Source organism: Equus asinus, chromosome 25, assembly GCF_041296235.1.
Source record: "Equus asinus isolate D_3611 breed Donkey chromosome 25, EquAss-T2T_v2, whole genome shotgun sequence".
Taxonomy (NCBI): Eukaryota; Metazoa; Chordata; class Mammalia; order Perissodactyla; family Equidae; genus Equus; species Equus asinus.
The window spans coordinates 34,578,535-34,605,536 of NC_091814.1; the positions used below are offsets into that span (position 1 = coordinate 34,578,535).

General features: G+C 39.4%; 2 protein-coding genes across 18 annotated transcripts in view; one reads left to right on the forward strand and one right to left on the reverse strand.

Annotated features, from left to right (window-relative positions):
• NSL1 (NSL1 component of MIS12 kinetochore complex) overlaps positions 1-1,298 on the reverse strand; it is a 59,366-nt gene extending 58,068 nt beyond the window's left edge. For all 3 annotated transcript variants that reach the window (XM_070497057.1, XM_014834902.3, XM_014834901.3), the window contains exon 1: positions 1,065-1,298. In XM_070497057.1, the coding sequence (XP_070353158.1) occupies positions 1,065-1,298 (234 nt within the window). The remainder of the gene's footprint in view (positions 1-1,064) is intronic.
• A 97-nt stretch (positions 1,299-1,395) lies between these two features.
• Positions 1,396-25,440, forward strand: TATDN3 (TatD DNase domain containing 3). Of its 15 annotated transcripts, none has more exons than XM_070497064.1 (11): positions 1,396-1,519; positions 2,983-3,152; positions 3,875-3,964; positions 5,173-5,246; positions 5,673-5,757; positions 15,017-15,079; positions 16,022-16,131; positions 16,296-16,351; positions 17,635-17,747; positions 22,003-22,083; positions 24,644-25,440. In XM_070497064.1, exons 4-11 carry the CDS (start codon positions 5,182-5,184, stop codon positions 24,785-24,787), a joined length of 717 nt encoding a protein of 238 aa, XP_070353165.1. In that variant the 5' UTR covers positions 1,396-1,519; positions 2,983-3,152; positions 3,875-3,964; positions 5,173-5,181; the 3' UTR covers positions 24,788-25,440. The 15 variants fall into 15 exon arrangements, with proteins under 15 accessions (XP_070353165.1, XP_070353164.1, XP_070353169.1 ...); XM_070497063.1 differs by having other exon boundaries at positions 3,932-3,964; XM_070497068.1 differs by having other exon boundaries at positions 3,932-3,964; positions 22,006-22,083.
• Positions 25,441-27,002: the final 1,562 nt, after the last annotated feature.

The following is a 27,002-nucleotide window of genomic DNA, read 5'->3' on the forward strand; positions in this document are numbered from 1 at the left end:
GTACTTCCTAAAATGGGGCAAATACTAAGATCATTACACAACAAAACAGTCTTCTCCCAAAAAACTACTAAAAATGTCCTGAAGTATGTCTCCACTCTTGCCTTGTTTGCCAGGAGGGAACGCTATAATTATGAGCCACTGTATACAAAACTGGAATACAGAATCACAACCCACGAAGTGTTTCTTCACCCTTCTTCCACTAACCTTTATTTTCATTCACATTGTGGTCATTCACACAAGTGTGCTGCATTATAAGCTTTAAACGTTTTTTTCCTACATATAGATTGTGTGCTTATTTATGACAGGCACCAATCCCTCAACTTATTGTGTCCTTCCCCCAAAAACTATCTTCTTCCGGACTTTGCAAAATATTTGAGAAAGGAAGGGGAAATGTGTTATGAGGGCCAGTGTTTGATCTTAGTGAAGTTTATAATGATGACAGCTTCCTTATCTATTTTAGACTCGCAAGGAAGATGTATTCACTCTCTTTACAAGATGTTTTTAAAAAGGCAAGAGGAAAGACGAAAAGCTAGCCCGGTGACTGACTGACTTCCAGGATTACCCTTTCCTGGAGAATTCCTCATAGAATCTGTCTGTATTGTCCAAGAGGGGAACCACTAGCCACTTTATGGCTACTGAGGACTTACCCCGTGGCTAGTCGTAAAGGAGGTAAAGGAGATGTATTGGAAATTTAAGACACGAGATTTTAAAAGCTTAGTACGAACAAAAGAATATAAACTATCTCATTCACTTTTATATTAACAAACGTTAAAATATCTTGGATTAAATAAAATTTATTATTAAAATTAATTTCACTTGTTTCTTCTTACTTTTAATTTCAAGTAACATACGTAGCTCTCCGATTGCCACTGGATAGCGCTGGTCTAAGTAATTAACACCACCCAGCTGACACTAGCATCTGTTTAATTCCCCAGGCTGCTGCTATGGCAGTGTCGGGGCACCGTTAACTCTGCCGAGGCCTGGCCTAGGCTCTTTCTGAGCCCCAAGACCCGGGGTGTGGGGTGAGGGGGTGATAAGACAAGAGATGGCTACTGGGCCCGTACCCACTGCGCATCTCGCAGAGCGGGCTCTCGGATCTTCTCTGGCAGCGCTTCCCCGAGCTTTTGCACGATGCGGCCGCACAATTCTAGCAACTCCGTCACGGCCCGCTTCGAGGTGCAGCGCACACGGAAGTCCTCTCGGGCAGTGGCAGGGACCGAGGCCCGGTCGTCTGTCCCGGCCATTCTCTCCACATCCCGCAGAGGAGCTACGACCACCAACTCGGGAGCCCCCGCCATTTTTCCAGTTTGAACTGTGGGCGGGGACTCTGGGAACGGAAGAGCGGGTTCCCACTGGAGGAAGGAGCTCGCGTCCGGCCGGAAACTCGGTCCGCCGCCGCAGCCTCGTTCCGGGTGAGGCCACGCGGCGAGTGGCGGACTGCGGCGGCGCGGCGATGGGGGCGGTGGGCGCAGGGCTGGTGGACTGTCACTGCCACCTCTCCGCCCCGGACTTTGACCGCGTACGTGTGGGCGCGGCGGGGCCCGTGGGGGCGGGGAGGCCCTCGTCCTTTCCCCTCAGGTTATCTTTGTTCTCCTCCCTTAGGACGAAACCCCAGACTCCCCGCCCCACACACACACGCTCCTGCCGATGAACCTGTGGAACCTGCTCCCGGCTCCCTACTTAACCTCAGTCTTTCTGATTTTCCTTTCTGATCCCGGGTAGCGGTAAGCCGTCCATCCACACTGCTTTTATGGTCCGGGTTCCTGGAGGCCTTCCCCCACCTCTCCGTGGCCCGGCTGTTGACGGCTGAAATGCCCCTTTCCCCAGGAGCCCCTGAACCGGGCTTGCTCCCACACGCCGCGTGCCCCGGTTCTAATGGGAGAGAGAAGCGAACAGAAGAACGCAACGCACGCGAAATCGGGGTTACGAAACGTTTTACCCGCTACAGTGGAAACTAGAGGCTGATAGTAGAGAACGCAGAGAGGGGTCTGTTGCTAGGGGGGAAAATCTCTGAAGAGGTCACCTTTAAATTAGGACTAGAAACACAAAGAGCCAGCCAAGCCAGGAGGGGGTCTCTGGTGGTGAGGAAAGCAGGCAGGTTGCAGGTCCCCCGCACAGGATAGAATTTGGCGCATTCAAGATGCCAAAAGGCTGGTTGGAGCCTGATGAGCCAGAAAGAGAGAGGCGTGGGACAAGACTGAAGAGGTCCGCAGGGACTAGGTGAGGCAGGTCAGTGATGTGGGGACCTGGAATTGGCCACCCCAAGATATGTCTCTTTGGCATCAGGATTATTTGAGGCTGATTGCTTTTGATAAACTGGGACAGGGAAGGAGGCTAAAAGGTCCCTCCCTCTCTGTACCAGGAACAAGAAAGGAGATGACCTTCTCTTTAGAAACTCTTAATCAATGCCAAAGGCAAGGACTTAAATCTGCGTTTTATTGTGCTTGTCTGGTAACCTTCTGTAACTGACTCCCCCCCCCCCCCCCCATGTTGGCATTTCTTTAAGGATTAAGCATCTTTCCTTAGGCTAGGAACTGATTGCTGCGCTCACCTGTGATCGCCCAGCTCCAGACGGTAGACTTGCCTCCGGCTACGCCCTCTGAGATAGCAGACCACTACCTGCTGTGTCCATCAAGCACTGTGCCGACAGGGCAATCTTGTCACTATTGTGGGAGGGACATTTCAATCACATGTGAAACACCCTGTTTGGGGGTATATAACCACTCTGTGCACCCCACTTCTTCGGTGCCCTTTCTTCCTTCGGGAAGAAAGACCCCGGGCCATGGTTCCTCATAAAGCTTTGTTTAATTTTCGCTTGCTATTCTGTCTCATGTGAATTTAATTCGTTCTCCGGCCAGACGAACCCACATTTGGGAAGAGGAAATGTCTTCCTCCCCTACAGTGAGAAGTTTGGATTTCATTAGAAACACAAGGCAGATCCAGTAAAGGGTTTTTGGGGTTTTGGGTTTTTTTTTCAAAAAGGAGAGTGACAAGATGTGATATCCATTTAAAAACTCTTTTGCTGCTGTGTGGCAAAGGGATAGAGGAGAGCAAGAGTGGAAGCCAGAAGACCAGTTTAGGCGCTTTTGCAGTATGTGGACAAGAGATGATGGTGGTTGCAGGGGAGTTTGAGAGAAGCAGATGGATTCAAGGTATGTTTTAGAGACAGAATCTATAGTACATGCTGAGGAATTGGATGTGGAGAGGGAGGGAAAGAGAGGACTTGAGGATGCTGTCGGGAGGATGGTGGTGCTGTTTACTGAGACAGGGAAGGCTGAGTTTGGGGAGAATGGGCAGAAGGAATGGATTTATTGGGGAGAAAACAAAGCATTATGTTTGGCACATGTTGTAGCCTAATATCTATCCAAGTGGAAATGTCATATAGTTGCTTCAAAATGTGAATTCTGAGTTCAGGAGAGAATTCTAGGCTGGCGATAACTCTCACTAATATAATGATGATATTTAAACCTGTGGATGAGATCACTTAAGGTGAGTACAGAGAGAGGAGCATAGGGTCCAGAAATCAGGTAGAGGACAGAGAGCCAGTTAGGGAGACTGAACATTAGCAGCCAGTGAGAGAGTGGTATTGCAGAAGCCAAGAGTGGGAAATATTTCAGGAAAGAGGAAGGAGTGACAAGTGAGGAGCTGCTAATGCTGCTGAGGGGTAGAGTAAGAGGAGGTCAGAGAAGTGCCCTTTATTCTTTGACAATAACAGTTTCTATTTTAGTGGAGTAAGAACAGGAGCCAGATTTTTCTGAGGGAAAGAAAGAGTAGACAGAAGGTGGGTCAGCGTAGGCTCTTCCCTTTCCACCAGCCTGTTCCTCACTATCTTTGTCGTTCTTTGTGGTGCCTCAACCGCATTGATGTTACTCAGCCAACGAGCAGTTACTTATTCATCTCAGATAATTGTGATTACTTACCCTTGTTTTAGGATCTGGACAATGTGTTGGAAAAAGCCAAGAAAGTAAGTTAATAACTATAATAGCCCTTTTTGTTTGTTTTCCTACTAATTTCAAGCTAAAACAGCTTGAAATTCAGATATACTGTATTGATGTCGCTTCAGTAATAATAAGTTGATAATAAGTAGCATTTATTAAGTATTTACTGTGTGCCAGGCACTGAGCTAAGCCCTTTCTGTACTTTATCTCGTTTAACGTTTAACAACAAGCCTCTGGAGGAACTTCTATTTTATAGCTAACTATCCCGATTTTATAGAGGTTTATAAACTTTATAAATTAAGGCCTAGAGATTAATAATTAGTCCAAAGACACACTGCTAGTACAGTGATATAAACGAGATATTCTGAATGCAAAACATGTTCCCACAGCCACCATGCTTACCAGCAACAGGGAACATTGATCCATCTATCAGTTCTTAAATTACCATTATTCTGGAGAACTTGGATAAATGATAGAAGCTTTCTGAAAGATTTTGATTTGTTTGAGAAAAAGTTACTAATTTTTGAAAGTGTTTATGAAATTCATCATAACGAGTATTTTGCTGTCTTCCCAAAAGTGATAGTCAGAAGCGGTTGCCTTGGGGCCGGCCCCGTGGCCGAGTGGTTAAGTTCGCGCTCTCAGCTACGACGGCCCAGAGTTTTTCTGGTTCGGATCCTGGGCAAGGACATGGCACCACTCATCAGGCCACGTTGAGGTGGTGTCCCATGTACTACAACTAGAAGGACCCACAACTAAAATATACAACTGTATACTGGGGGGATTTGGGGAGAAAAAGCAGAAAAAAAAAAAAAGATTGGCAACAGTTGTTAGCTGCCAATCTTTAAAAAAAAAAAAAGGTTGCCAATACATTTTTATATACAGCCATCTTTCACTATGGCAGCTTAATTAGGAGCATGGGCTTTGGAATTACACACGCCTAATGATCTTGGGCAAGTTATTTACTCCATCCAAAACTCTGTCTCCTGATCTGTACAACGGATTACAGCAATGCCTACCTCATAGGGTTGTGTAGATTAAATGAGGTAACATTTATATTCACTGAACGTGGTGCCTGAAACATGATAAGTACTCATTGGTATCCATTATGATTATATTGATGGAGTGTGGCTGAGCAAGGATAACTAAACGCACAGAAAACTTTACAATTTTATTTAACTATATTAGATATACATATAGTTTGAGACTCTAACTATTCTATTCTTCTTTGTTTCAGGCCAATGTTATGGCCCTTGTGGTGGTTGCTGAACATTCAGGAGAATTTGAAAAGATTATGCAACTTTCAGAAAGGTATTACTGGGCCGGCCCCGGTGGCCTAGTCGTTAAGTTCAGCGTGCTCTGCTTTGGCAGACTGGGTTTGGTTCCCTCGTGTGGACCTACACCACTCTCTTAGCAGCCATGCCATGCTGGTGGCCCACAGACTAAAAAATAGATGAAGATTGACACATATATTAGCTCAGGGCAAATCTTCCTCAGCAAAAAAAAAAAAAAAAAAAAAGAGTACTACTTATTAAGCATTTAAAGAGTTGTTAATAAGGACACACTTATGATGTCATATTTATAATATGAAAGACCATACATTTTTAAAGAGAATGAAAAGGAAAAATCATATTAACACAGCCCTAAAAAGAAATTCTTTTCTACTTGTTCTTTAGAGTAACATTGTAGTCTACTTGTCTAGTACTCGTGCTTTCTTAATTCATTCTACATTTTTAGGTATAATGGGTTTGTCCTGCCATGCTTGGGTGTTCACCCTGTTCAAGGACTTTCACCAGAAGACCAAAGAAGTGTCACATTAAAGGTAACAGGCATATAAAACAAGAACCATAAAAAAATGATAGTACCTGTTGACTCAGTAATCCTCTTCTTTTTGATTTATATTCTAACGAAATAATCCAAAAGAAGGAAACTCTGCGTTCTTTCACAAAGATATTTGTTGCAGAATTATTTGTAATAGAGAAAAAGTGGAAACAGCCTAGAGGTTCAGAAATAAAGGAATAATAAGTTAACTTGTAGAGTGTTAAAAATAATACATTTCTAGAAAATGAGGATTATAAGGTTTATGTAGCAACATGGAAAACATTTGCAATTTAGTGTAGGGAGAAAAGTAGGATACCAAATGATTTGTTCGCTATGAATGACATCCATGTAAAAATGTATTCTATAAGGAAAAGACTGGAGAGGAAAAAACACAGAAACGATAGTAGCTGTGATGATCTGATAGGATTAAAGGTGACTTGTTTTCGCATATTTTTATCATGTCATATTACTTTTTTTTTTGGATGTACATCATATTTCGAATTCTGTATACATTACATCATGTTCCCCACCTGAAAACTAATTATAGTCCACCCCCTCACATGTGAGCCTAATCACCCCTTTTGCCCTCCCCCCTCCCCCCTTCCCATATGGTAACCACCAATCCAATCTCCAATGCTATGTGTTTTTTTGTTGTTGTTTTTATCTTCTACTTATGATTGAGATCATATGGTATCTGACTTTCTCCCTCTGACTTATTTCACTCAGCATAATACCCTCAAGGTCCATCCATGTTGTCACAAATGGCCAGATTTCGTCATTTCTTATGGCTGAGTAGTAGTCCATTGTGTATAAATACCACACCTTCGTTATCCATTTGTCCCTTGATGGGCACCTAGGTTGCTTCCATGTCTTGACTATTGAACATAGGGGTGCAAGTATCTTTATACCTTTGTGTTTTCAAGTTCTTTGGATAAATACCCAGCAGTGGAATAGCTGGATCGTATGGTAGATCTATCCTTAATTTTCTGAGGATACTCCATACTGCTTTCCATAGTGGCTGCACCAGTTTGCACTGCCACCAGAAGTGAACAAGTGTTCCCTTCTCTCCACATCCTCTCCAACATTTGTTGTTTCCTGTCTTGTTAATTATAGCCATTCTGACCGGAGTGAGGTGATACCTCATTATAGTTTTGATTTGCATTTCCCTGATAGCTAATGATGTTGAGCATCTTTTCATATGCCTGTTGGCCATCCGTATATCCTATTTGGAGAAATCTCTGTTCAGATCTTTTGCCCATTTTCTAATTGGATTGTTGGTTTTTTTGTTGTTGAGCTGTATGAGTTCTTTGTATATTTTGGGTATTAACCCCTTATCTGATATGTGGTTTGCAAATGTCTTCTCCCAGTTGTTAGGTTGTCTTTTCGTTTTGTTGATGGTTTCCTTTGCTGTGCAGAAGCTTTTTAGTTTGATGTAGTCCCATTTGTTCATTTTTTCTTTTATTTCCCTTGCCTGGTCAGACATGGGACTAGAAAATATGCTGCCCAGACCGATGTCAAAGAGCATACTGCCTATGTTTTCTTCTAGAAGTCTCATGGTTTCGGGTCTTAATTCAAGTCTTTAATCCATTTTGAGTTTATTTTTGTGCATGATTTAAGGTAATAGTCTACTTTCATTCTTTTGCATGTGGCTGTCCAGTTTTCCTAACACCATTGAGGAGACTCTCCTTTCTCCATCGTATGCTCTTGGCTCCCTTGTCGAATATTAGCTGTCCATAAACTTGTGGGTTTACTTCTGGGCTCTCAATTCTGTTCCATTGATCTGTGTGTCTGTTTTTGTGCCAGTACCATGCTGTTTTGGTTACTATGGCTTTGTAGTATAATTTGAAATCAGGGAGTGTGATACCTCCAGCTTTGTTCTTTTTTCTCAGGAATCCTTTGGCTATTTGGGGTCTTCTGTTGTTCCATAGAAATTTTAGGATTCTTTGTTGTATTTCTGTAAAGAATGTTGTTGGAACTTTGATAGGGATTGCGTTGAATCTGTAGATTGCTTTAGGAAGTATGGACATTTTAATGATATTAATTCTTCCAATCCAAGAGCATGGAATATCTTTCCATTTCTTTGTGACTTCTTCAATTTCTTTCAACAATATTTTATAGTTTTCGGTGTACAGATCTTTCACCTCTTTGGTTAAGTTTATTCCTAGGTATTTTATTCTTTTTGTTGCAATTGTAAATGGGATTGTATTCTTAATTTCTCTTTCTGCTACTTCGTTGTTAGTGTATAGAAACACAACCAATTTTTGTATGTTGATTTTATATCCTGCGACTTGACTGTATTCCTTTACTATTTCTAAAAATTTTTTAGTGGAATCTTTAGGGTTTTCTAGATATAAAATCATGTCGTCTGCAAAGAGTGACAGTTTCACTTCTTCTTTTCCAATGTGGATCCCTTTTATTTCTTTTTCTTGCCTGATTGCTCTGGCTAGGACTTCCAATACTATGTTAAATAAGAGTGGTGACAGTGGGTATCCTTGTCTGGTTCCTGTTCTTAGAGGGATAGCTTCCAGTTTTTCTCCATTGAGAATATTTGCTGTGGGTTTGTCATATATGGCCTTTATTATGTTGAGGTATTTTCCTTCTATACCTGTTTTATTTAGAGTTTTTATCATAAATGGATGCTGTATCTTATCAAATGCTTTCTCTGCATCTATTGAGATGATCATGTGATTTTTATTCTTCATTTTGTTAATATGGTGTATCATGTTGATAGATTTGCGGGTGTTGAACCATCCCTGCATCCCTGGAATGAAACCCACTTGATCATGATGTGTGATCTTTTTAATGTATTGTTGTATTCGATTTGCTAGTATTTTGTTGAGGATTTTTGCATCAATGTTCATCAGTGATATTGGCCTGTAATTTTCTTTTTTCGTGTTGTCTTTGTCTGGTTTTGGTATCAGGATAATGTTGTCTTTGTAGAAGGAGTTAGGAAGCCTCCCCTCCTCTTCAGTTTTTTGGAAGAGTTTGAGAAGGATAGGTATTAAGTCTTCTTTGAATGTTTGGTAGAATTCACCAGGGAATCCATCTGGTCCTGGACTTTTATTTTTTGGGAGGTTTTTGATTGCTGTTTCGATCTCCTTACTGGTGATCAGTCTATTCAAATTTTCTACATCTTCTTGGTCCAGTTTTGGAAGGTTGTATGTTTCTAAGAATTTATCCATTTCTTCTAGATTATCCAATTTGTTGGTGTATAGCTTTTCATAGTATTCTCTTATTATCTTTTGTATTTCTGAGGTGTCCGTTGTAATCTCTCCTCTTTCATTTCTGATTTTATTTATTTGAGCCTTCTCTCTTTTTTTCTTGGTGAGTCTAGCTAAGGGTTTGTCAATTTTGTTTATCTTTTCGAAGACCCAGCTCTTGGTTTCATTAATTTTTTCTTTTTTTTTTTTATTCTCTTTCGTTTTTTTCTGCTCTGATTTTTTTTTTTTTTTTTAAAGATTTTATTTTTTCCTTTTTCTCCCCAAAGCCCCCCGGTACATAGTTGTGTATTCTTCGTTGTGGGTTCCTCTAGTTATGGCATGTGGGACGCTGCCTCAGCGTGGTCTGACGAGCAGGGCCATGTCCGCGCCCAGGACTTGAACCGACGAAACACTGGGCCGCCTGCAGCGGAGTGTGCGAACTTAACCACTCGGCCATGGGGCCAGCCCCATTCTGCTCTGACTTTTATTATTTCCTTCCTTCTGCTGATTTTGGGCTATGTTTGTGGTTCTTTTTCCAGTACCTTTAGGTGCACTTTAAAATTGTCTATTTTGGATTTTTCTTCTTTGTTGAGGTAGGCCTGAATTGCTATAAACTTCCCTCGTAGAACCGCTTTTGCTGTATCCCACAGATTTTGGCATGTCGTGTTTTCGTTTTCATTTGTCTTCAGGAATTTTTTGATTTCTTCTTTGATTTCTTCATTGACCCAATCATTGTTCAGTAGCGTTTTGTTCTATCTCCATATTTTTGTGACTTTTCTGGCTTTCTTTCTGTAGTTGATTTCCAGTTTCACACCTTTGTGGTCAGAAAAGATGCCTGGTATTATTTCGATCTTCTTAAACTTATTGAGACTTGTTTTGTGGCCTAATATGTGGTCGATCCTGGAGAATGTTCCATGGACATTTGAAAAGAATGTGTATTCTGTGGTTTTTGGATGGAATGTTCTGTATATATCTATTAAGTCCATCTGGTCTAATATGTCCTTTAAGGCCAGTGTTTCCTTATTGATCTTCTGTTTGGATGATCTATCTATTGGTGTAAGTGGAGTGTTAAAGTCCCCTACTATTATTGTGTTACTATCTATTTCTCCTCTTATGTCTGTTAATAATTTCTTTATGTATTTAGGTGCTCCTATGTTGGGTGCATAGATATTTACAAGTGTAATATTTTCTTGTTGGATTGTTCCCTTTATCATTATGTAGTGCCCGTCTTTGTCTCTTATTACAGTTTTTGATTTAAAGTCTATTTTGTCTGATATAAGTATTGCTACCCCTGCTTTCTTTTCTTTGCCATTTGCATGGAATATCTTTTTCCATCCTTTCACTTTCAGTTTGTGAGTGTCTGTAGGTCTGAAGTGTGTCTCTTGTATGCAGCATATACATGGGTCTTGTCTTTTTATCCAATTGGCCACCCTATGGCATTTGATTGGAGCATTTAGTCCATTGACATTTAAAGTAGCTATTGATAAATATGTATTTATTGCCATTTTGTCACTTTTTTTTTTTCTGGGTGTTTTAGCAGTTCTTCTCTGTTCCTTTCTTTTTCTCTTGCTCTCTTCTCTTGTGGTTTGAGGGCTATCTTTAGTAATATGTTTGATTTCTTTTGTCTTACTTTTTTTCCTGCTTGTTATAAGTTTCTGATTTGTGGTTACCATGAGGATCCTATTTAATATACTATGTATATAACAGTCTATCTTGAGTAGATAGATTCTTTAGGTTGACATCTTTCTAAAAGCTCTAGTTTTTCACTCTCCTCCCCCCGCATTATATGTTTTTCACATCATATATAGTCTCTTGTTTAGTGTGTGTCTATTCATTACCCTCTTATCATTGAAATAGGTGATTTTAGTACATTTGTCTTTTAACCTTCATATTATCTTCACAGGTAGTTGATCTGCTGCCTTTACTATATTTTTACCTTACAAGTGATTTTATTGCCTGGTATTTTGTTGTTGTTTTGTTTTTTTTTAATAATTTTTTTATCTCTATTTGTGATCATTGCTTTCCCACTTAAACAAGTCCCTTCAGCATTTCTTGCATAACTGGTTTCTTGGTGATAAGCTCCTTTAATTTTTGCTTGTCTGGGAAGCTCTTTATCTCTCCTTTCATTCTAATGACAACCTTGATGGATAGATTATTCTTGGCTGTAGGTTTTTTCCTTTTAGCACTTTATTTATTTATTTTTTTTTTGAGGAAGATTAGCCCTGAGCTAACTACTGCCAGTCCTCCTCTTTTTGCCGAGGAAGACTGGCCCTGAGCTAACATCGTGCCCATCTTCCTCTACTTTATATGTGGGACGCCTACCACAGCATGGTGTGCCAAGCGGTGCCGTGTCCACACCCGGGATCTGAACCAGTGAACCCGGGCCGCTGAGAAGTGGAACGTGCGAATTTAACCGCTGTGCCACTGGGCCGGCCCCTCCTTTTAGCACTTTAAATATGTCGTGCCATTCTCTTCTCGCCTGTAGGGTCTCGACTGAGAAGTCCACTGATAGCCTGATCGGCTTCCCTTTATATGTCACTTGTGGCCTTTCTCTTGCTGCTTTTAGGATTCTCTCTTTGTCTTTAATTTTGGACATTTTGATTATAATATGTCTTGGTGTGGGCCTCTATGGAGGGTTTTGGTGGGCTTTGTTTGGAGCTCTCTGTGCTTCCTGAACTTGGATGTCTGTTTCCTTCCTCAGGTTAGGAAAATTTTCCTCTGTTATTTCGACAAATAAATTTTCTGCTCCTTTGTCTCTCTCTTCTCCTTCTGGGACCCCTATAATCCGAATGTTAGCACACTTGATATTATCCCAGAGTTCCCTTACACTGTTCTCATTCTGTCTAATTCTTTTTTCTCTTTTCTGTTCTGTTTGGGTGATGTCCTCTAATCTTTCATCTAGCTCACTGATCCGTTCTTCTGCTTCCTCTACTCTGCTATTGAGTCCCTCTAGTGAATTTCTCATTTCCAGTATTGTATTCTTCATTTCTGATTGGTTCTTTTTTATATCTTCCAGTTCTTTGCTGATGTGCTCACTGTGTTCATCCATTCTTCTCTGCATATCTGTGAGCATCCTCGTGATATTTTGTTTGAACTCTTTGTCGAGGAGGTCGCTAGTTTCTGTTTCACTTAATCCTTTTTCTGGGGTTTTCTACTGTTCTCTTGCTTGGAAAGTATTCCTTTGCCTCCTCAGTATGGCTCTTTGTGCTATTTTCTTTGTAGTAGGTGAGTTGACTATGTCTCCTGATCTTGAAGAAGTGGCCTTATGTATGAGATGCCTTATGAGGCCCAGCAGTGTGCTTCCCTCTCGTCACCAGACCATAAGAACCAGGAGTGACCCCTTTGTGGGCTACTTGTGTCCTTCTGCTGTGGCAGGGTTGCTCCCACTGCAGGTTCCCAGGGAGTCTGATCTTTCCTTCCCTGGCCAGCTGTTTGTAAATCCGGGTTGGGGGGCCTCAGGACTGTTGGCTACAAAGTCTATCAGCACTCTCTTATTGCAGTGTTCCTCTTAATTGGGTTGGTACCCAGTGTAGCTGGTTGCTAGGCTCAGGGGCTTACAGCTGTGATAGGCCTGAGGCCAACAAGGCTGTTGTCAGTTCTCTTAGGAGTGCAGCTGAGTGGGGCTGGCCCTTGGTATGGGGGCACTCAATTGTTTCAGGCTTTGGAAGGTGGGGCTGATCCTTTTTATGGCTATTTGTGAAGCACAAGTCTTCTGCTACTGATAAGCCTCACCCCCCACTGGACCACATACACTGTCAACACGGTCCTGGTCCATGCACCCTTCTCAACCCCCTGGAGTGTACCCTGATGCCACACTGCAGAGGCCTCTACCTCTCTACCAGGGCCCCCCACGGTTCACCTGGTCCTCACACAGGCCCTGCCCCACAGAGGCAGACACCCTTGCCTGCCTGTAGAGGATCAAGGCACCCAGTCAATGCAGGCTGAAAAGTAGCCTGAGGGCTTGCTCTTAGGAGGGGCCAGTCCCTAGGGCGGATTGCCTGCCCTGGCTGAACTGGATTAAATCTGTGCTCTAGTGGGCATGGCAGACCCCTGGGCTAACAGGCCAAGGGATGAACCTCAATGGCCCCCACTGGGTGTCATATCAGCACTCCTGGACCAGCTCAGAACAATGGCCCCCACCAATGTCTCAGTTTCCAAAGAGGTCCCGTCTCTCACCAAGATGCCCCCAGAGCCCACCAGGTGAGTCTCGTTTCACCAAAGGACTGCCAGCCTTCTCTCTGGTGATTTTAGTTTGCTGCAATGAGTGAGTTTGTGTGTGGGCCCTTTAAAACCCGGGTCTTTTTTATTTCGGCCGATAGCTTTTCTGGGGGTGTCCCTGCTGCAGTCAATAGCCAGCAAAGCAAGACAGTAAGACCCTAGTCTCAGTTGGGCTGAGTCCAAAGGATGCTTATAGCAGTATCGGCCCCTGCTCTGGACCTCACTCCTCCAGGGAGGGCTGTGTACCTTAGGGTGGCTCCCGCCTGGCCAGCTGAGAAGCTCCACTGCTCCCAAAGGTGGCTTTTTTCCTCTCCATCAGGAGTTACTGCCTCTTCTGCCTTCGTCAGGACTGTCTCTTATCTTGGGGGTTCTTATCCAGCTTTCAGTTTTCAATCCAGGGTAATTCTTCCAAAAATTGTTGTATCCTGGTTGTGTTTGTGGGAGGAGATGAGCTCAACGTCTGCTCACACTGCCATCTTGACAAGATCTCTCATATTACTTTGATAAGGAGCTATAAAATATCCAGAAAAAAGAAAGATACAAATTCATAGATGCAGTACTATAAGGGAACAGATGAGTTCAAGTGCACAGTATCTTCTTTGAACATAGAACCATCACTATAGGAGTGCTCTCGATCCATTAAACTGCATTGCTTTTATACTCTCTCTAAAAAAATCCTACCCACAAGGTCTCACTGACTCACAGCAGTCAATATGTCTTACATTTCATGCTTGCCTCCTGACTCAGCATCGGGGAGGTGCTTTATCACGTCATGGGATTGATAGCCCTATTTTGAAGATGTGAAGACTTTTCGTTACCTATAAAAAAATTAAGATATGAGGGCTATCATTTTTTATAATAATCTGTATTCCTACATTAGGATACCCAAGGGATACCCTTGCTAATTTTGAAACAAAATTACTTTTAATTCACTTCAGGTTAGAATAAATGACTATCCTGTAGCTCTCCTGAGGTGTCAGGTTAGAAAAAATTAGCTGAATTGCTAGAGAGTTACAGTTCCCAAAATGTCGGGGATCATAGCAGAACAGCGTTTCTTTCATTTATGTAGAGATTTATAATACATATTTCTTTAGTCAGTCAACACGTGTTTACTGAGTACCTACAGCATTCCAAGTACTGCTCTAAGCTCCGTAGAGTGGGATTCCCGTCATGGAAGCTAGATTCTAGATGGGGGCAGACAGGCATCAGCAGTTAGATACATGAACAGGGAAACTTTCGGGAGCAGTAAGAGCTTTGAAGGCAATAAACCAAGATTATATAATAGGGGGTTGTGGATGCTGGTTCTTAGATTGTGTAGTCAAGGAAGGCCTCTCTGAAGCCATGACTTGTGAACTGCAACCTGAATGCTACAAAGGAATTGGCCATGCAGGGGCTGGCCTGGTAGCACAGTGGTTAAGTTCGCATGTTCTGCTTCGGCAGCCTGGGGTTCGCCGGTTCGGATCCTGGGTGCAGACCTAGCACCGCTTGTCAAGTCATGCTGTGGTAGGCATCCCACATATAAAGTAGAGGAAGATGGGCACGGATGTTAGCTCAGGGCCAGTCTTCCTCAGCAAAAAAGAGGAGGATTGGCAGCAGATGTTAGCTCAGGGCTAATCTTCCTCAAAAAAAAAGTCGTATTCTTGTAAGTTGAATGGATGTGGAATTTTTCTACTTGTTTCCATTAAAGAAGGATTATTATTCCTAGTTCCTCAACTGATTAAAGGTATTGAATGTATGTAAAGGACCCAGTATATAGCATAGTGCCTGACATATAATAAGGGTTTATAAAGTGTCAGTTTCCTTCTCCTTTCATTTTAACAAGTTTATTTTTGTCTCTCCTAGGATTTGGATGTAGCTTTGCCCATTATTGAGAATTATAAGGATCAATTGTTGGCAATTGGAGAGGTAAATACCCTATAGCTGATGAGTGACTTCTAGTGCAGGCTTTCATATGATGTATGAAAATAGTCCTTAATTCGGTGTTGGTGATAACTAACTTGGGTAATTACGTTCCTCCTGTTGAGCTAAATGATAATTTGTTGATACTTCCTCAGTAAGCAAAAGAACGTAGGGATGAAACAATAGAAAGCCTCATTCTAGGCTCATGTTAATCGGAGAAAACTACTTTAATAACATTTCTATATACTTTGCTTTTTTTTTTTGCTTTTGCTTAAATATAAGTCATCTCTCTGGTTAGTTAAAATAGCATATACAAACATACTTTAAAGAGGCCAAAGTTTGTAATTAAATAACATTTTTAACTTAAATTATATTGGTAAAACATTTTTATCACTTGGTAATAAATTCCACTTCTAATTGAAGATAAAAGATAAGACTAACACTTAAATTCAGAATACAGACTATAGCGATGTGTGCTGAAATAGTACCAGGGGAAGCAGTCATCTGTAACCGTCACTGTCCAATGTGGTGACCACATGCAGCTGTTGAGCACTTGAAATGTGACTAGTATAAACTGAGCTGTGCTATAAATGTAAAACACACAGAGGATTTCAAACTCTTTTCAAACCCCCAAAAAAAGAATGTGAAAGAAGTCAGTGTTTTATATTGATTATGTGTTGAAAGAATAATATTAGTATATAATAATAATTATAATGTTTTGAATATATTTGATTAAAATTATGGATTGGATTAAAAGTATGTTGTTGAAATTAATTTCACCTGTTTCTTGTTAGTGTTTTTAATGTGGCTACTAGAAAATGTGAAGTTATATTTGTGGCTTGCATGTATGGCTCCCATTATATTTTTATTGGACGGTGTAGCTCCATAGTCCATCTTTTGGGGACTGTGTACATAAACATGTACTTCTGTTTTATTTTTCTGTTATAGGTTGGACTAGATTTCTCTCCCCGATTTGCTGGCACTGATGAACAGAAGGAAGAGCAAAGACAAGTCCTAATCAGACAGGTCCAATTAGCCAAAAGACTAAATTTGCCTTTGTAGGTTAATTAATCATCTTTCTGTATTAATAGCTATAGAGCACATTAAATAACAGTTCTCCTGAAGTAGAACTCCACATTTATTTTTCTCTCAATTACTTTATTACAACAAAAATAATATTTTCAGATTAAGTACTTAAAAGGAATTTTTTTTTGTTAAACAGAAATGTTCACTCACGCTCAGCTGGAAGACCCACCATCAGCCTCTTACGTGAGCAAGGTATTTAGGTTCCTGAGAGAAATGTGCCTAATGTTTAAGTTTGACAATTCCAGTCTACGTTCTTGTAGAGCAAGCTAGACTTTTAAAGGGAAGGGAATGAAGTAAGAGTGGAGGTGGAAATCAACTAAGGTGATTTTGCAAGTCAGCCTACTGTTTATAAGGTTTTCAGTGTGATGATGCTATTTATCAGGCCAGGATAGAGCAAATGAAAAATTGGATCAAGTTATTTATATTCCTTAATTTAAAAGTTATTAGAAGCAGTTTCTTAATCAGCTTAACTAGCTGATTAATGAGAGAGTGGAAAAAATAAAGCCAATACAATCACATTGGGTTACTGTTTTGCATTTTTTCTGGCTGCATCTTCTGGCTTCAGAAGATGAGGTAATACGGATTGTGGCCATCATACATAAAATGCACTGTCATCTTCACCAGTTGTTCCTAATGGAAAAATATAGCATTACATTCCAGACTTTTTGAAGTGCTGTCCACAGTGAGAAATATACTTTATTTTGAGACTCAGTATGTAAACATACAGAAAACAGAAAAGTTTAACAAGCAGGATATCTATGTGTATGTATGTATAAGCATATATAACTGTGGGTGTGTATGCACACACACACGTATAAACACATCCTGGTTGGTTGTGATCTACTAAATTGATTTCCTAACTCATAGTTGTAATCCACTAATGGTCACACCTACCATTTGAAAAAGCAGTATGAAACAGTGAAGTAAATATAATTGCCTGCAACTAGAAAGCATTGCATTTCTCAGTGATGAGTACTGAACCCTTCTGGAATCACTGAGAGCATGATTTTTATGCAGGCTTAGCTGCCATCCTTTAAGAACTGGAGGTGATTTTATGAAGCCAGCTCTACCTATTGAGTTTGTGAGTCATTTAGCTCCTCATTTTTTCTTCCACTAGCGTTCTTGTTAAGGACTATTTGACTGCTTAAAAACCTCCTATTAGGAACAATAATTTAATAGTTCACAAACTTCTGGAAAAGATTTGATGGTACAGGAAGTTGAAATAATTGTTTAAAAGTTTATATTTCAATTTTATTTAATTTTATTCTGAAGATTAAGAATTTGCTATGTTTTTATTCTACAGTGTTTGAACACTACATTTATCCACCTGTTAGAAGTCATAGAACCTCATCTTTATATCATAATGACCAACGTTTAGTTAGAATTTCTGATTTCTGTTGCTCAATTTGACTAATGGGAATACCTCTTGTTAAGGAAATAAAATGGAACTCTGACTTATCTTTAATTCTTGAGAGGTGCTGACAAAGTCCTGCTACATGCATTTGACGGTCGGCCATCTGTAGCCATGGAAGGAATAAGAGCTGGGTACTTCTTCTCAATTCCTCCTTCTATCGTAAGAAGCGGACAGGTAAATTCTTTCATTAAACCTCATCTTACACTTTGTGAAATACGCTTTAAAAGATAAGCTTTTATTACGTACTTGTGATACTATTCTAGTTACATTAGAAAAATTAATCCTAGGTCCCTACATCACACTTATGTAAAAATTAACTCAAAATGGATCAAAGACCTAAAAAAACAGCTACAATTATAAAACTCTTAGAAGAAAACAGATCTAAACCTTTGTGACCTTGGATTAGGCAGTGATTTCTTAGATATGACAGCAAAAGCACAAGGAACCAAAGAAAAAATAAATAAATTAGACATCATCAAAATTTAAAACTTCCACAATAAAAGAGGTTTTTAACCTTTATGCTTCAAAGAACACTATCAAGAACAGGAAAAGATAACCCATAAAAAAAATTTGGAAATCATATACTATCTGATAAGAGCCTAGTAGCCAGAATATATGAAATACCATTATAACTCAGCAATAAAAAGACTACCCAATTAAACAATGAGCAAAGGAATTAAATAGATATTTCTCCAAAGAAGACCTGCAAATGGCTAATAAGCATGTGAAACGATGCTCAACATCATTAGCCAATATGGAACTGCAAATCAAAGCCAAAATGAAGTATCACTTCATACCCACTCAGTTTGACAGTTCCTGAAAAGAGTAAACATAGAGTTACCATATGACCCAGCAACTCCACTCCTAGACAGATCCTCAAGAGAGGTGAAAACATATCCACACACGAACTTGTACGTGAATGTTTATAGTAGCATTATCCATAATAGCCAACAAGTGGAAATAACCCATATGTCCATCAAATGAAATGTCACTCAGTCCTAAAAAGGAATGAAGTTCTGATTCATGCTAAAACATGGATGAACCTTGAAAGCATTAGGCTAAGCAGCCAGACACAAAAGACCACATGTTGTATCAGTCCATTTATATGAAATGTCCAGACTAGGCAAATCCATAAAGACAGAAATTAGATTAGTGGTTGCCAAAGGTGAGGAAAACAGAAGTGACTCTTAACTGGTGGGGGGTTTCTTTTTGGGGTGATGAAAACGTTCTGGAATTAGATAGTGGTGACGATTATACAACCTTGTGAATATAGTGAAAACCATGAATTGTATACTTTCAAAAGGTGACTATTATGGTATGTGAATTATATCAATAAAAAATGAAGCAGAAACTAATCTTAGATAATTTACCATATTTCATCAATTTTAAGACGCCTGGGGGCCAGCCCAGTGGCATAGCAGTTGAGTGCACATGTTCTGCTTCCGTGGCCCAGGGTTCGCCAGTTCAGATCCCTGGTGTGGACATGGCACGGCTTGTCAAGCCATGCTGTGACAGGTGTCACACATATAAAGTAGAGGAAGATGGGTTTGGATGTTAGCTCAGGGCCAGTCTTCCTCGGCAAAAAGAGGAGGATTGGCAGCAAGTGTTAGCTCAGGGCTAATCTTACTCAAAAAAAAAAAAAGGACGCTTCTTTTTTCTTATTATGTATGAAATTGAGATACTTGTTGCATCAATAGCACCTTAAATTCTATGAAATACAGTAAGTTGTCTACCAGTATTCAAAAACTAACATAAGTAAAGAAAGTATAGAATTGAGGTGTAGCCAAAAAAATTTTTTAATGTCTCCAATAGCAATCCTTTATCTGTTTTATTGTTTTTTGAATTGTTTTTAAAGTCAGGTTTATTGAGGAATATATCTATAGTGATTCACCCTTTTTAGGTATCCATTTCTGTACGTTCTGACAAATGTACACTGTCTTGTAACTACCACCACATTCAAGATACAGAATATTTCTACCATCCCAAAAAGTTGCTTTTGTGCCTTTCTAGTAAATTGCTCCCTCCACCCCTAGTCCCTGGCAACCACTGATCTGATTTCTGTCCCTACAGATTTGCTTCTTCTAAAATGTCGTATAAGTGACATCATTTATATAGGCTTTTGAGTCTGGCTCCTTTTATTTAATCCTTTTGGATTCATCCCTATTGTTGGGTGTATAAGTAGCCCATTCATTTTGATTACTGAATGACATGCATATGGATGTTCCACAGTTTATCCGTTTACCAGTTGAACCTTTGGAGTGCTTCCAGTTTGGGGCTATTGTGAGTAAAGCTGCTATAAACAGTCACATACAGATCTTTGTTTGCACATGTATTTTCATTTCTCTTGCGTTAGTACCTAGAAGTGGCATTGCTGGTCGTAAGGTAAGTGTGTATTTACCTTAATAAGAAACTCAAACTGATTTCCGAAGTGGCTGTACCATTTTGAGTTCCCACTGGCAATATGGCAGAGTTTTGGTTCTGCATCCTTGCCAGCACTTGGTGGTGTGATTTTTTTAACTATTCTAATACACGTGTAGTCACATTCATTGTGGTTTTTATTTGCATTTCCTCAATGGCTGATGATGTTTAAAAACATATCTTTTCATGTGCTTATTTACTATCCATACATCCTTATCTCTTTAATGAAATTCTGTTCAAGTATTTTGCCCCTTTTATTTGGATTGTTTTCTTATTATTGAATTGGCAGAGTTCTTTTTCCTGGATGCACGTCCTTTCTCTGCTGTGTGTTATGCAAATACCTTCTCTCAGTCTTTTATTTTTGTAACAGTGTCTTTCAAAGAGCAGAAGTTCTTAATTTTGATGAGCTACAGTTAATATTTTCTTTTAGGATTTGTACTTTAATGTCATATCTAAGAAATCTATCGTCTACAGCCATACCACCCTGAACGCACCTGATCTCGTCTAAGAAATCTATCTAACTCAAAGTCACAAAGATTTTCTCTTATGTTTTCTTCTAGAAGATTTATAGATTAATTTTATATTCAGGTCTGTGATCTATTTTGTATATGAGATATGAGTCAAGATTATTTTTGCCTATAAATGTCCAGTTCCAGTACAATTTGTTGAAAACACCATCATTTCTCTCTTAAATTACTTTAGCACTTTAAAAAATAAATAAATTGGCCATGTATCTGAGTCTGTTTCTCATTTTTCAGTTCTGTTCCATTGACATATGTCTGTCCTTAGGCCCGTATCAAACTATCATGATTACATTAGATTTATATTAAGTTTTGAAGTCAGATAGTTGGAGTCCTCCAGTTAGTTCTTTATTTTCAAAATAGTTTTGGCCATCCTAAGTCCTTTGCTTTTCCATATATATCAGAATCAGCTTCATGATTTCTACAAAAAATGCTGGCTGGGATTTTTATTGGGATTGTATTGACTCTGTAGATCAATTTGGGGATAATTGACATGAACACAGTGTATCTCTTTATTTAGATCTTTGGTTTTTCTCATCAATGTTTTATAATTTTTGACATAAATCTTCTTACATAAATCTTCTTACACATGTATAGTTAATTTAGATTTAGTTAAATTTGAAAAGTATTTCATAGGTTTCATTGTGTTTTAAATGGTACTGGTTTTAAAATTTTCTTACCAATTATTCATTGCTAGTATATAAAAATAGAATTGGTATAAAACTCATTGAGGGGCCGGCCCTGTGGCTGAGTGGTTAGGTTTGTGCGCTCTGCTTCAGCGGCCCAGGATTTCACAGATTCGGATCCTGGGTGTGGACATGGCACTGCTCATCAAGCCATGCTGAGGCGGTATCCCACATGCCACAGCTAGAAGGACCCACAACTAAAAATACACAGCTATGTACCGGGGGGCTTTGGGGAGAAAAAGGAAAAATAAAATCTTTTAAAAAATTTAAAAAATAAAAAACTCATTGAGTTAATTGCTTTCCTTACAATCCAATCAGAAAATCATAAAGAAGAAAATAAAACCATCTACCTACCACCCAACCTGACATTTAAAATGTGCATATGAGCTTTGGATTTATAAACCTGAAGCCTTGAGTGACGTAAAGTGGGTGGTTGAAGGAAACGCTGAGTGTGGTGGTGGAGAACCAATGGAAGCCTCTTCCTTGGGTCTCTCAGTGGACATGCGAATGTCAGATGTTTGGCTTTCTTGCTGGGTGCTCCTCGTTTTTTGCTGTTAGTTACCACTCCTTGGATCCCTGGAGGCTTTGGATAATTTGGGGCAGTGAATGTTTCTATTTAATCTGTTAGAAGTGGAATGATGGAAACAGAGTGAACGTTTATTAATTGAATATTAAAGCATGAATTTTGGGTTCTTGCAGAGTAGGATTCCTTGGCATGTTCCTTGTCATGGTTTAATTCTCCGTTTTTTTCTTTTGTCTTTGTTTCTCATGTTTTAAACTTACTAGCTTTCTCTTTTCTTTAAGAAGCAGAAACTTGTAAAACAGTTGCCTTTAACTTCAATCTGCTTGGAAACAGATTCACCTGCCCTAGGACCAGAAAAACAGGTAAATTTTCCAATTTCTACATTATTTAGATTGTGTCTTTCCTTTGAGCTATTTTTAGTTTAGCTCTGTTTCTCTTTACAGTGTAAATACATTGGAATCCTGTTTTAATTCTAGGTTGAGAGGTTATGTTAACTTAATTTCAGGTCTTTTCTAAATATAGCTGTTGTGCTACAGAATATTATTTGATATGGGCCATGTCCTAATTTATGTAATGAGAGCCAGACCAGTATAGTAAAAAGCTCAGTGTCTCAAGTCAGAAAGACCTGAATTCAAATCCTGTCTCTGCTACCCACTAGCTGTGTGACTTTGGGCAAGTTACTTAATCTCTCTGAAACTGTTTCTTATAAAATGTGAACAAGATAGTAAGAAAATATTTTAAAGTATGACAATGAGGATTAAGTGAAATAATGTATATGAAAGTACCTAGCAGTATCTGATATGTATTAGATGCTGAATAAATGTTTATTTTTCTTCTTTTAATTAGCATGTTATAATGAGGCTCTATTTCTTTCAGTACAAGTATTGATATAGTCATAGATTTATGTGATCTTTGCTGTACATTTTGTTATTGTAGGCCACAGAGTCATATTTTAAATATTGCTACTACTTTAAATGATAATTTTCTGAAAGAAAGCCACAGTATCTGCTTTATTTGCTTTAGACAGTACGTATTACAGTCACCTCCCAATGTGTAGCTTATTAAGGCCCTAACTTCCCATCAGATCTGTGGCTCTGTGCCTCCCAGATTCAGAGGACTGGCGCTCAAGATTCAGAGGTTTGGGAGCAGTGGTGATATGATTGCTAATAAACTATGATTATTTGTGATTGCAGTGTGAGTTTTGTTAATTAATGTCCAATTAGTTACATATTTTTATACATTGGCTGTTGTAAGGATGTAGAAGACAGGAATGAGAAAATAGATGTCACAACTCCAGTTATTTTTTTGTTTGGATGTAGAACAGAATGGTACAAAATTACCTTCTTGCTCAGTGTAAAATAGAAGGAAAAGGACGTAGCATTTTTTTCCCTAAACAGAAATGAATTTCAAATGCTGTTGTAACTCAGTTTTATATTTCTATTTAGTTGATTTGACAAAAATTGTGAGTTTCTGGTATGGTGACTTGCACACAGTAGATACTCAAAAATATTTATTGAATAAATGAGTTCTTTAGCTAAATATGCTCTTTGTTAAATAAACTATGTTTGTTCTAGAAAATTAGAAAACACAGAAAATCATAAACAAGAAAATAGAACCATCTACCACTAAAAGGTTACCACTGTGATACAGTGTTTAAGAGCATAAACGCTGATGTCAGATTGCTGGGGTTTAACCTCGGTCAGGCTACTTACTAGCTGCTTAGGATCCCTTCTTATCTACAAGAAAGGGATGCTAATAATAATTGCACTTATCTCATAGAGTTATTTTGAGGATTACATGAAAATTTCCATGAAAACCTTAGAACAAAACCTCACCCACAATAAGCACTAACTAAATGTAAGTTCTTATGTCCTTCCAGACATTTTTATATCCATATATATATACATATATATTTTTTATAAAAATAGAATTAGCCTGAATACATTGTTTCATAACTTGCTTGTATGTAGTGAACATCTGTATATGTCAATAAATATGCTTTTCCTCATCATGTTTAATAACTGCATAATATTTCAGTGTGTGAATGTGGCCATAATATATTTTACTTAATGTTGTCAATTAGGTTATTTCCAACACAGTCTTACAAACAATGTGATAAATGGCCTTGAACATAAATCTTGGTGCACATTTTTTGTTGTTGTCTTAAGCTACATTATCAAGGTTATTTTTTTAACCTTAACAGTTATCTTAATCCTCTGAACGTTATTATCCTGAGTATCTAACTTATAATAATAATGATGATAACATATTTCATCAAACCTACATGCTACTGATTGTAGATGCGTCAGTGTTTTGTGACCATTAAGAAAGAAAAAAACACTGCCAATTATACTATGACATGCCACTAAATTTAAGTAAAATATTTATCATTTCCAGAGATGTTAAAATAGGGGGGAAATGCATCTTAGAATCAGTGAAATGCCAGTACATAATCTATTTAGTCTTCCAGACACACGATGGCATTTCTTGAGTCAAACTGTAGTTTAGCCTTTGAGGTGAAGGGGCCAAGCAGCCGAGCAGCGACCTTTACAAGCGCTCACTTAAGCAACAAACCAAATGACAGTTAGTTAATCCAGCAGTCAGGCTGGTCACCAAGTGTTCGCTACTTGCAGACTGCTCTGTCTGCTGGGTGCTGGGACCTCAATTGTTAGTACCCCAGGGCTCTTTTCAAGAACAACATAGACTTAGAATCCATGTTGTAGCCATAGCTTTTAAGCTGGAGTTCAGGGCCTTCTCCCCAGCCTTGCTTCCCTTCCCCCCCGCCCCCACTCCCTCAACAAAAAAAAGAAAGCTCATCAGTTGTTTTTACCAACTCATTTTTTTCTGTTTTATCTGTGGTCTCCAAGAATTGCTCCCCTTGGGTGTCATATTTGATTTAGTGTCTGCTTTGTTCTGTTGCAGGTACGGAATGAGCCCCAAAACATCTCCATTTCAGCAGAATATATTGCCCAGGTGAAAGGGATCTCGGTGGAAGAAGTTATAGAAGTGACCACACAGAATGCATTGCGACTGTTCCCCAGGCTTCGGTGCCTGCTCCAGAAATAGCTTCAAACCAAATCGACTGCAGGGCCAGCGTTTGAGAAGAAGAAGTGTTCTGATTAAGAGTCTGAACTGCAGAAGCCGTTATTTAGGGATGCAGAGGATCGTAATTTTAGAGAAATATTTCTCTTAGCAAAACGCTGGGCTTGGATTCTGAAACCCTGGGCTCTAATTCCACCTTGCGCCGCTTTTCAGTTAACAGAGTCCTGACAGGGGTTTGGGAAATGCCGCTGCTTCTTACCTTGCCCCATTGAATAGAACCAGTGTGTGATCGGAAACCATTCTTGCTGGCAAAGGTGCTCCAACAGGTAAGGAATAAGTGCTGCTGTGATGACGTGGAAGAGGCTCAAGGTTGGCCCTTCCCCACTTGTTTTACTTCCCATAGGATTTGTCCAGTGAAAGGAGGGCGTCTGGTTTCTTATCAGAAATCTTCTCTTTTCTGAGTTTGTAAAACTGAACTTGTAATACTTTTAACTGGGAAAATGTATACAGTTTTCATTTCGAGCTTAGATTTTGATTTACTGAGGCTGGTGGTTTGTATACTCACCATTAGATACCAAGTCCAAGAATTTAGTTAATAAACTGGTTTTAAGTTCCAGTCTGAATTTTGTCACATGTTTAAGATATAAATAGCTTTATTAAAAATGTATTTAACTTTTTTTGCATGCAGTAATATTTTATATTTTTAAGTTTTGAAAATCTTTGGTGTATGGGACCAGCCCCCTGGCCGAGTGGCCCAGGGTTTTGCCGGTTCAGATCCTGGGCACGGACTTAGCACTGCTCATCAAGCCATGCTGAGGTGGCATCCCACAGAGCACAACCAGAAGGACCTACAAGTAGAATATACAACTATGTGTTGGGGGTCTTTGGGGAGAAGAAGAAGAAGAAAAAAAAAGATTGGCAACAGATGGTAGCTCAGGTGCCAATCTTTAAAAAAAAAAGTCTTAGGAGTAAAAAGAGTTCTGTGGATGGATGGTGGTGATGGTAGCACAACAATGTGAATGTACTTGATGCCACTAAACTATGTACTTAAAAATTATTAAGATGGTAAATTTTATGTTATGTGTATTTTACCACATTTTTAAAAAATCTTATGTGTAGTTTACCAGGTGTTATGATCCATACCAAAACCTGAGTATTTCATTTTGTTAAGTTATATAAGCAGCAAATACTGGAAAAAGTATCTGTCATAGAAAAAAATTAACTTCCTAAAAAGCAAAGTGATTTTAAATAATCTTCAGTATTTTGAAATCAATTCACTTACAGAAGAACCAGAACTAGTTCTGGGGCAGATTGTCCAAACTAAACTAGACTAGCTAAGAAGCACAATAGTGCACTTTGTGAGCTGCTTACCCACCCATCAGTCATGACAGGTGAAATTCCTGTTAAAACCAGACTCGAGCTCTCTTTCAACTCGCTATTCTTTTGCCTATTTCCTACCTCCTCTGCCCACATTCCCTTTGTCAAAGTCTCGCCTTAAATCCTTAAGTATCCAAATTAAATGACCTCGCCTTGCCTGATCACCCCAGCCAGGCACCATCCCTTCGTCTAAGCTGTGCCGTCATTTTCTTCATTTGTCCATCATTTTATTTGTTTCATTTATCATACAAACAGTTACTGAGCCCCTCCTATGGGTTGCCCGCTGGTCTAGGTCTCTAGGCTCCAGAGAGGAAGAAGATAGGATCCTTCCTTCAGTTCACAGTTTAATAAAGATCGACAAGTAGACAGATAATTTCAAAGCAATGTGAGAAGTACTATAGTAAAGGAAGGATGAAGTGCTAGAAAGCCTGTCTGATGACTCTCACCACAGATGCGTGTTTACTAGAGGTACCTTGGGTGTGTTTTTGCCTCAAATGTTGCACACCTTTTGAGAACACCCCAACTTTTTTGTTTTTGCATCTTCTACATGGCCTGAAACAAGGCTTGCAGTATCATATGCTCTCACATATCTTTATTTAAATAAGTGAGTGGAGGCAGTAAGTTCAACTGACTGTAGTTGAGAGTCAGTTATTTTGTCTTTCAGCCTACCCTCTGAAATGGATATTAGATCTTATGTACCTTTTCACTGGGGTTTTTTTGAATTGCATATTTTTCTCCTCTAGCCTGTAAATGTATTAAATAATATCCAAAGATTTCCTAATGGTAAACATTCTGAAAAAATGACTAAACTCTTGGTCTGGGGTCCAGCCCTGTGGTGTAGTGGTTAAGTTGGCATGCTCCG

Bases quoted from the DNA above. Each gene is read 5' to 3' on its own strand.
- TATDN3 (XM_014834903.3), top strand. From the start codon at position 1,454: ATGGGGGCGGTGGGCGCAGGGCTGGTGGACTGTCACTGCCACCTCTCC. The intron at 1,520-3,931 runs GTACGTGTGGGC...CCCTTGTTTTAG, and splicing joins CCGCCCCGGACTTTGACCGC to GATCTGGACAATGTGTTGGA. The intron at 15,080-16,021 runs GTAAATACCCTA...TTTCTGTTATAG, and splicing joins AATTGTTGGCAATTGGAGAG to GTTGGACTAGATTTCTCTCC.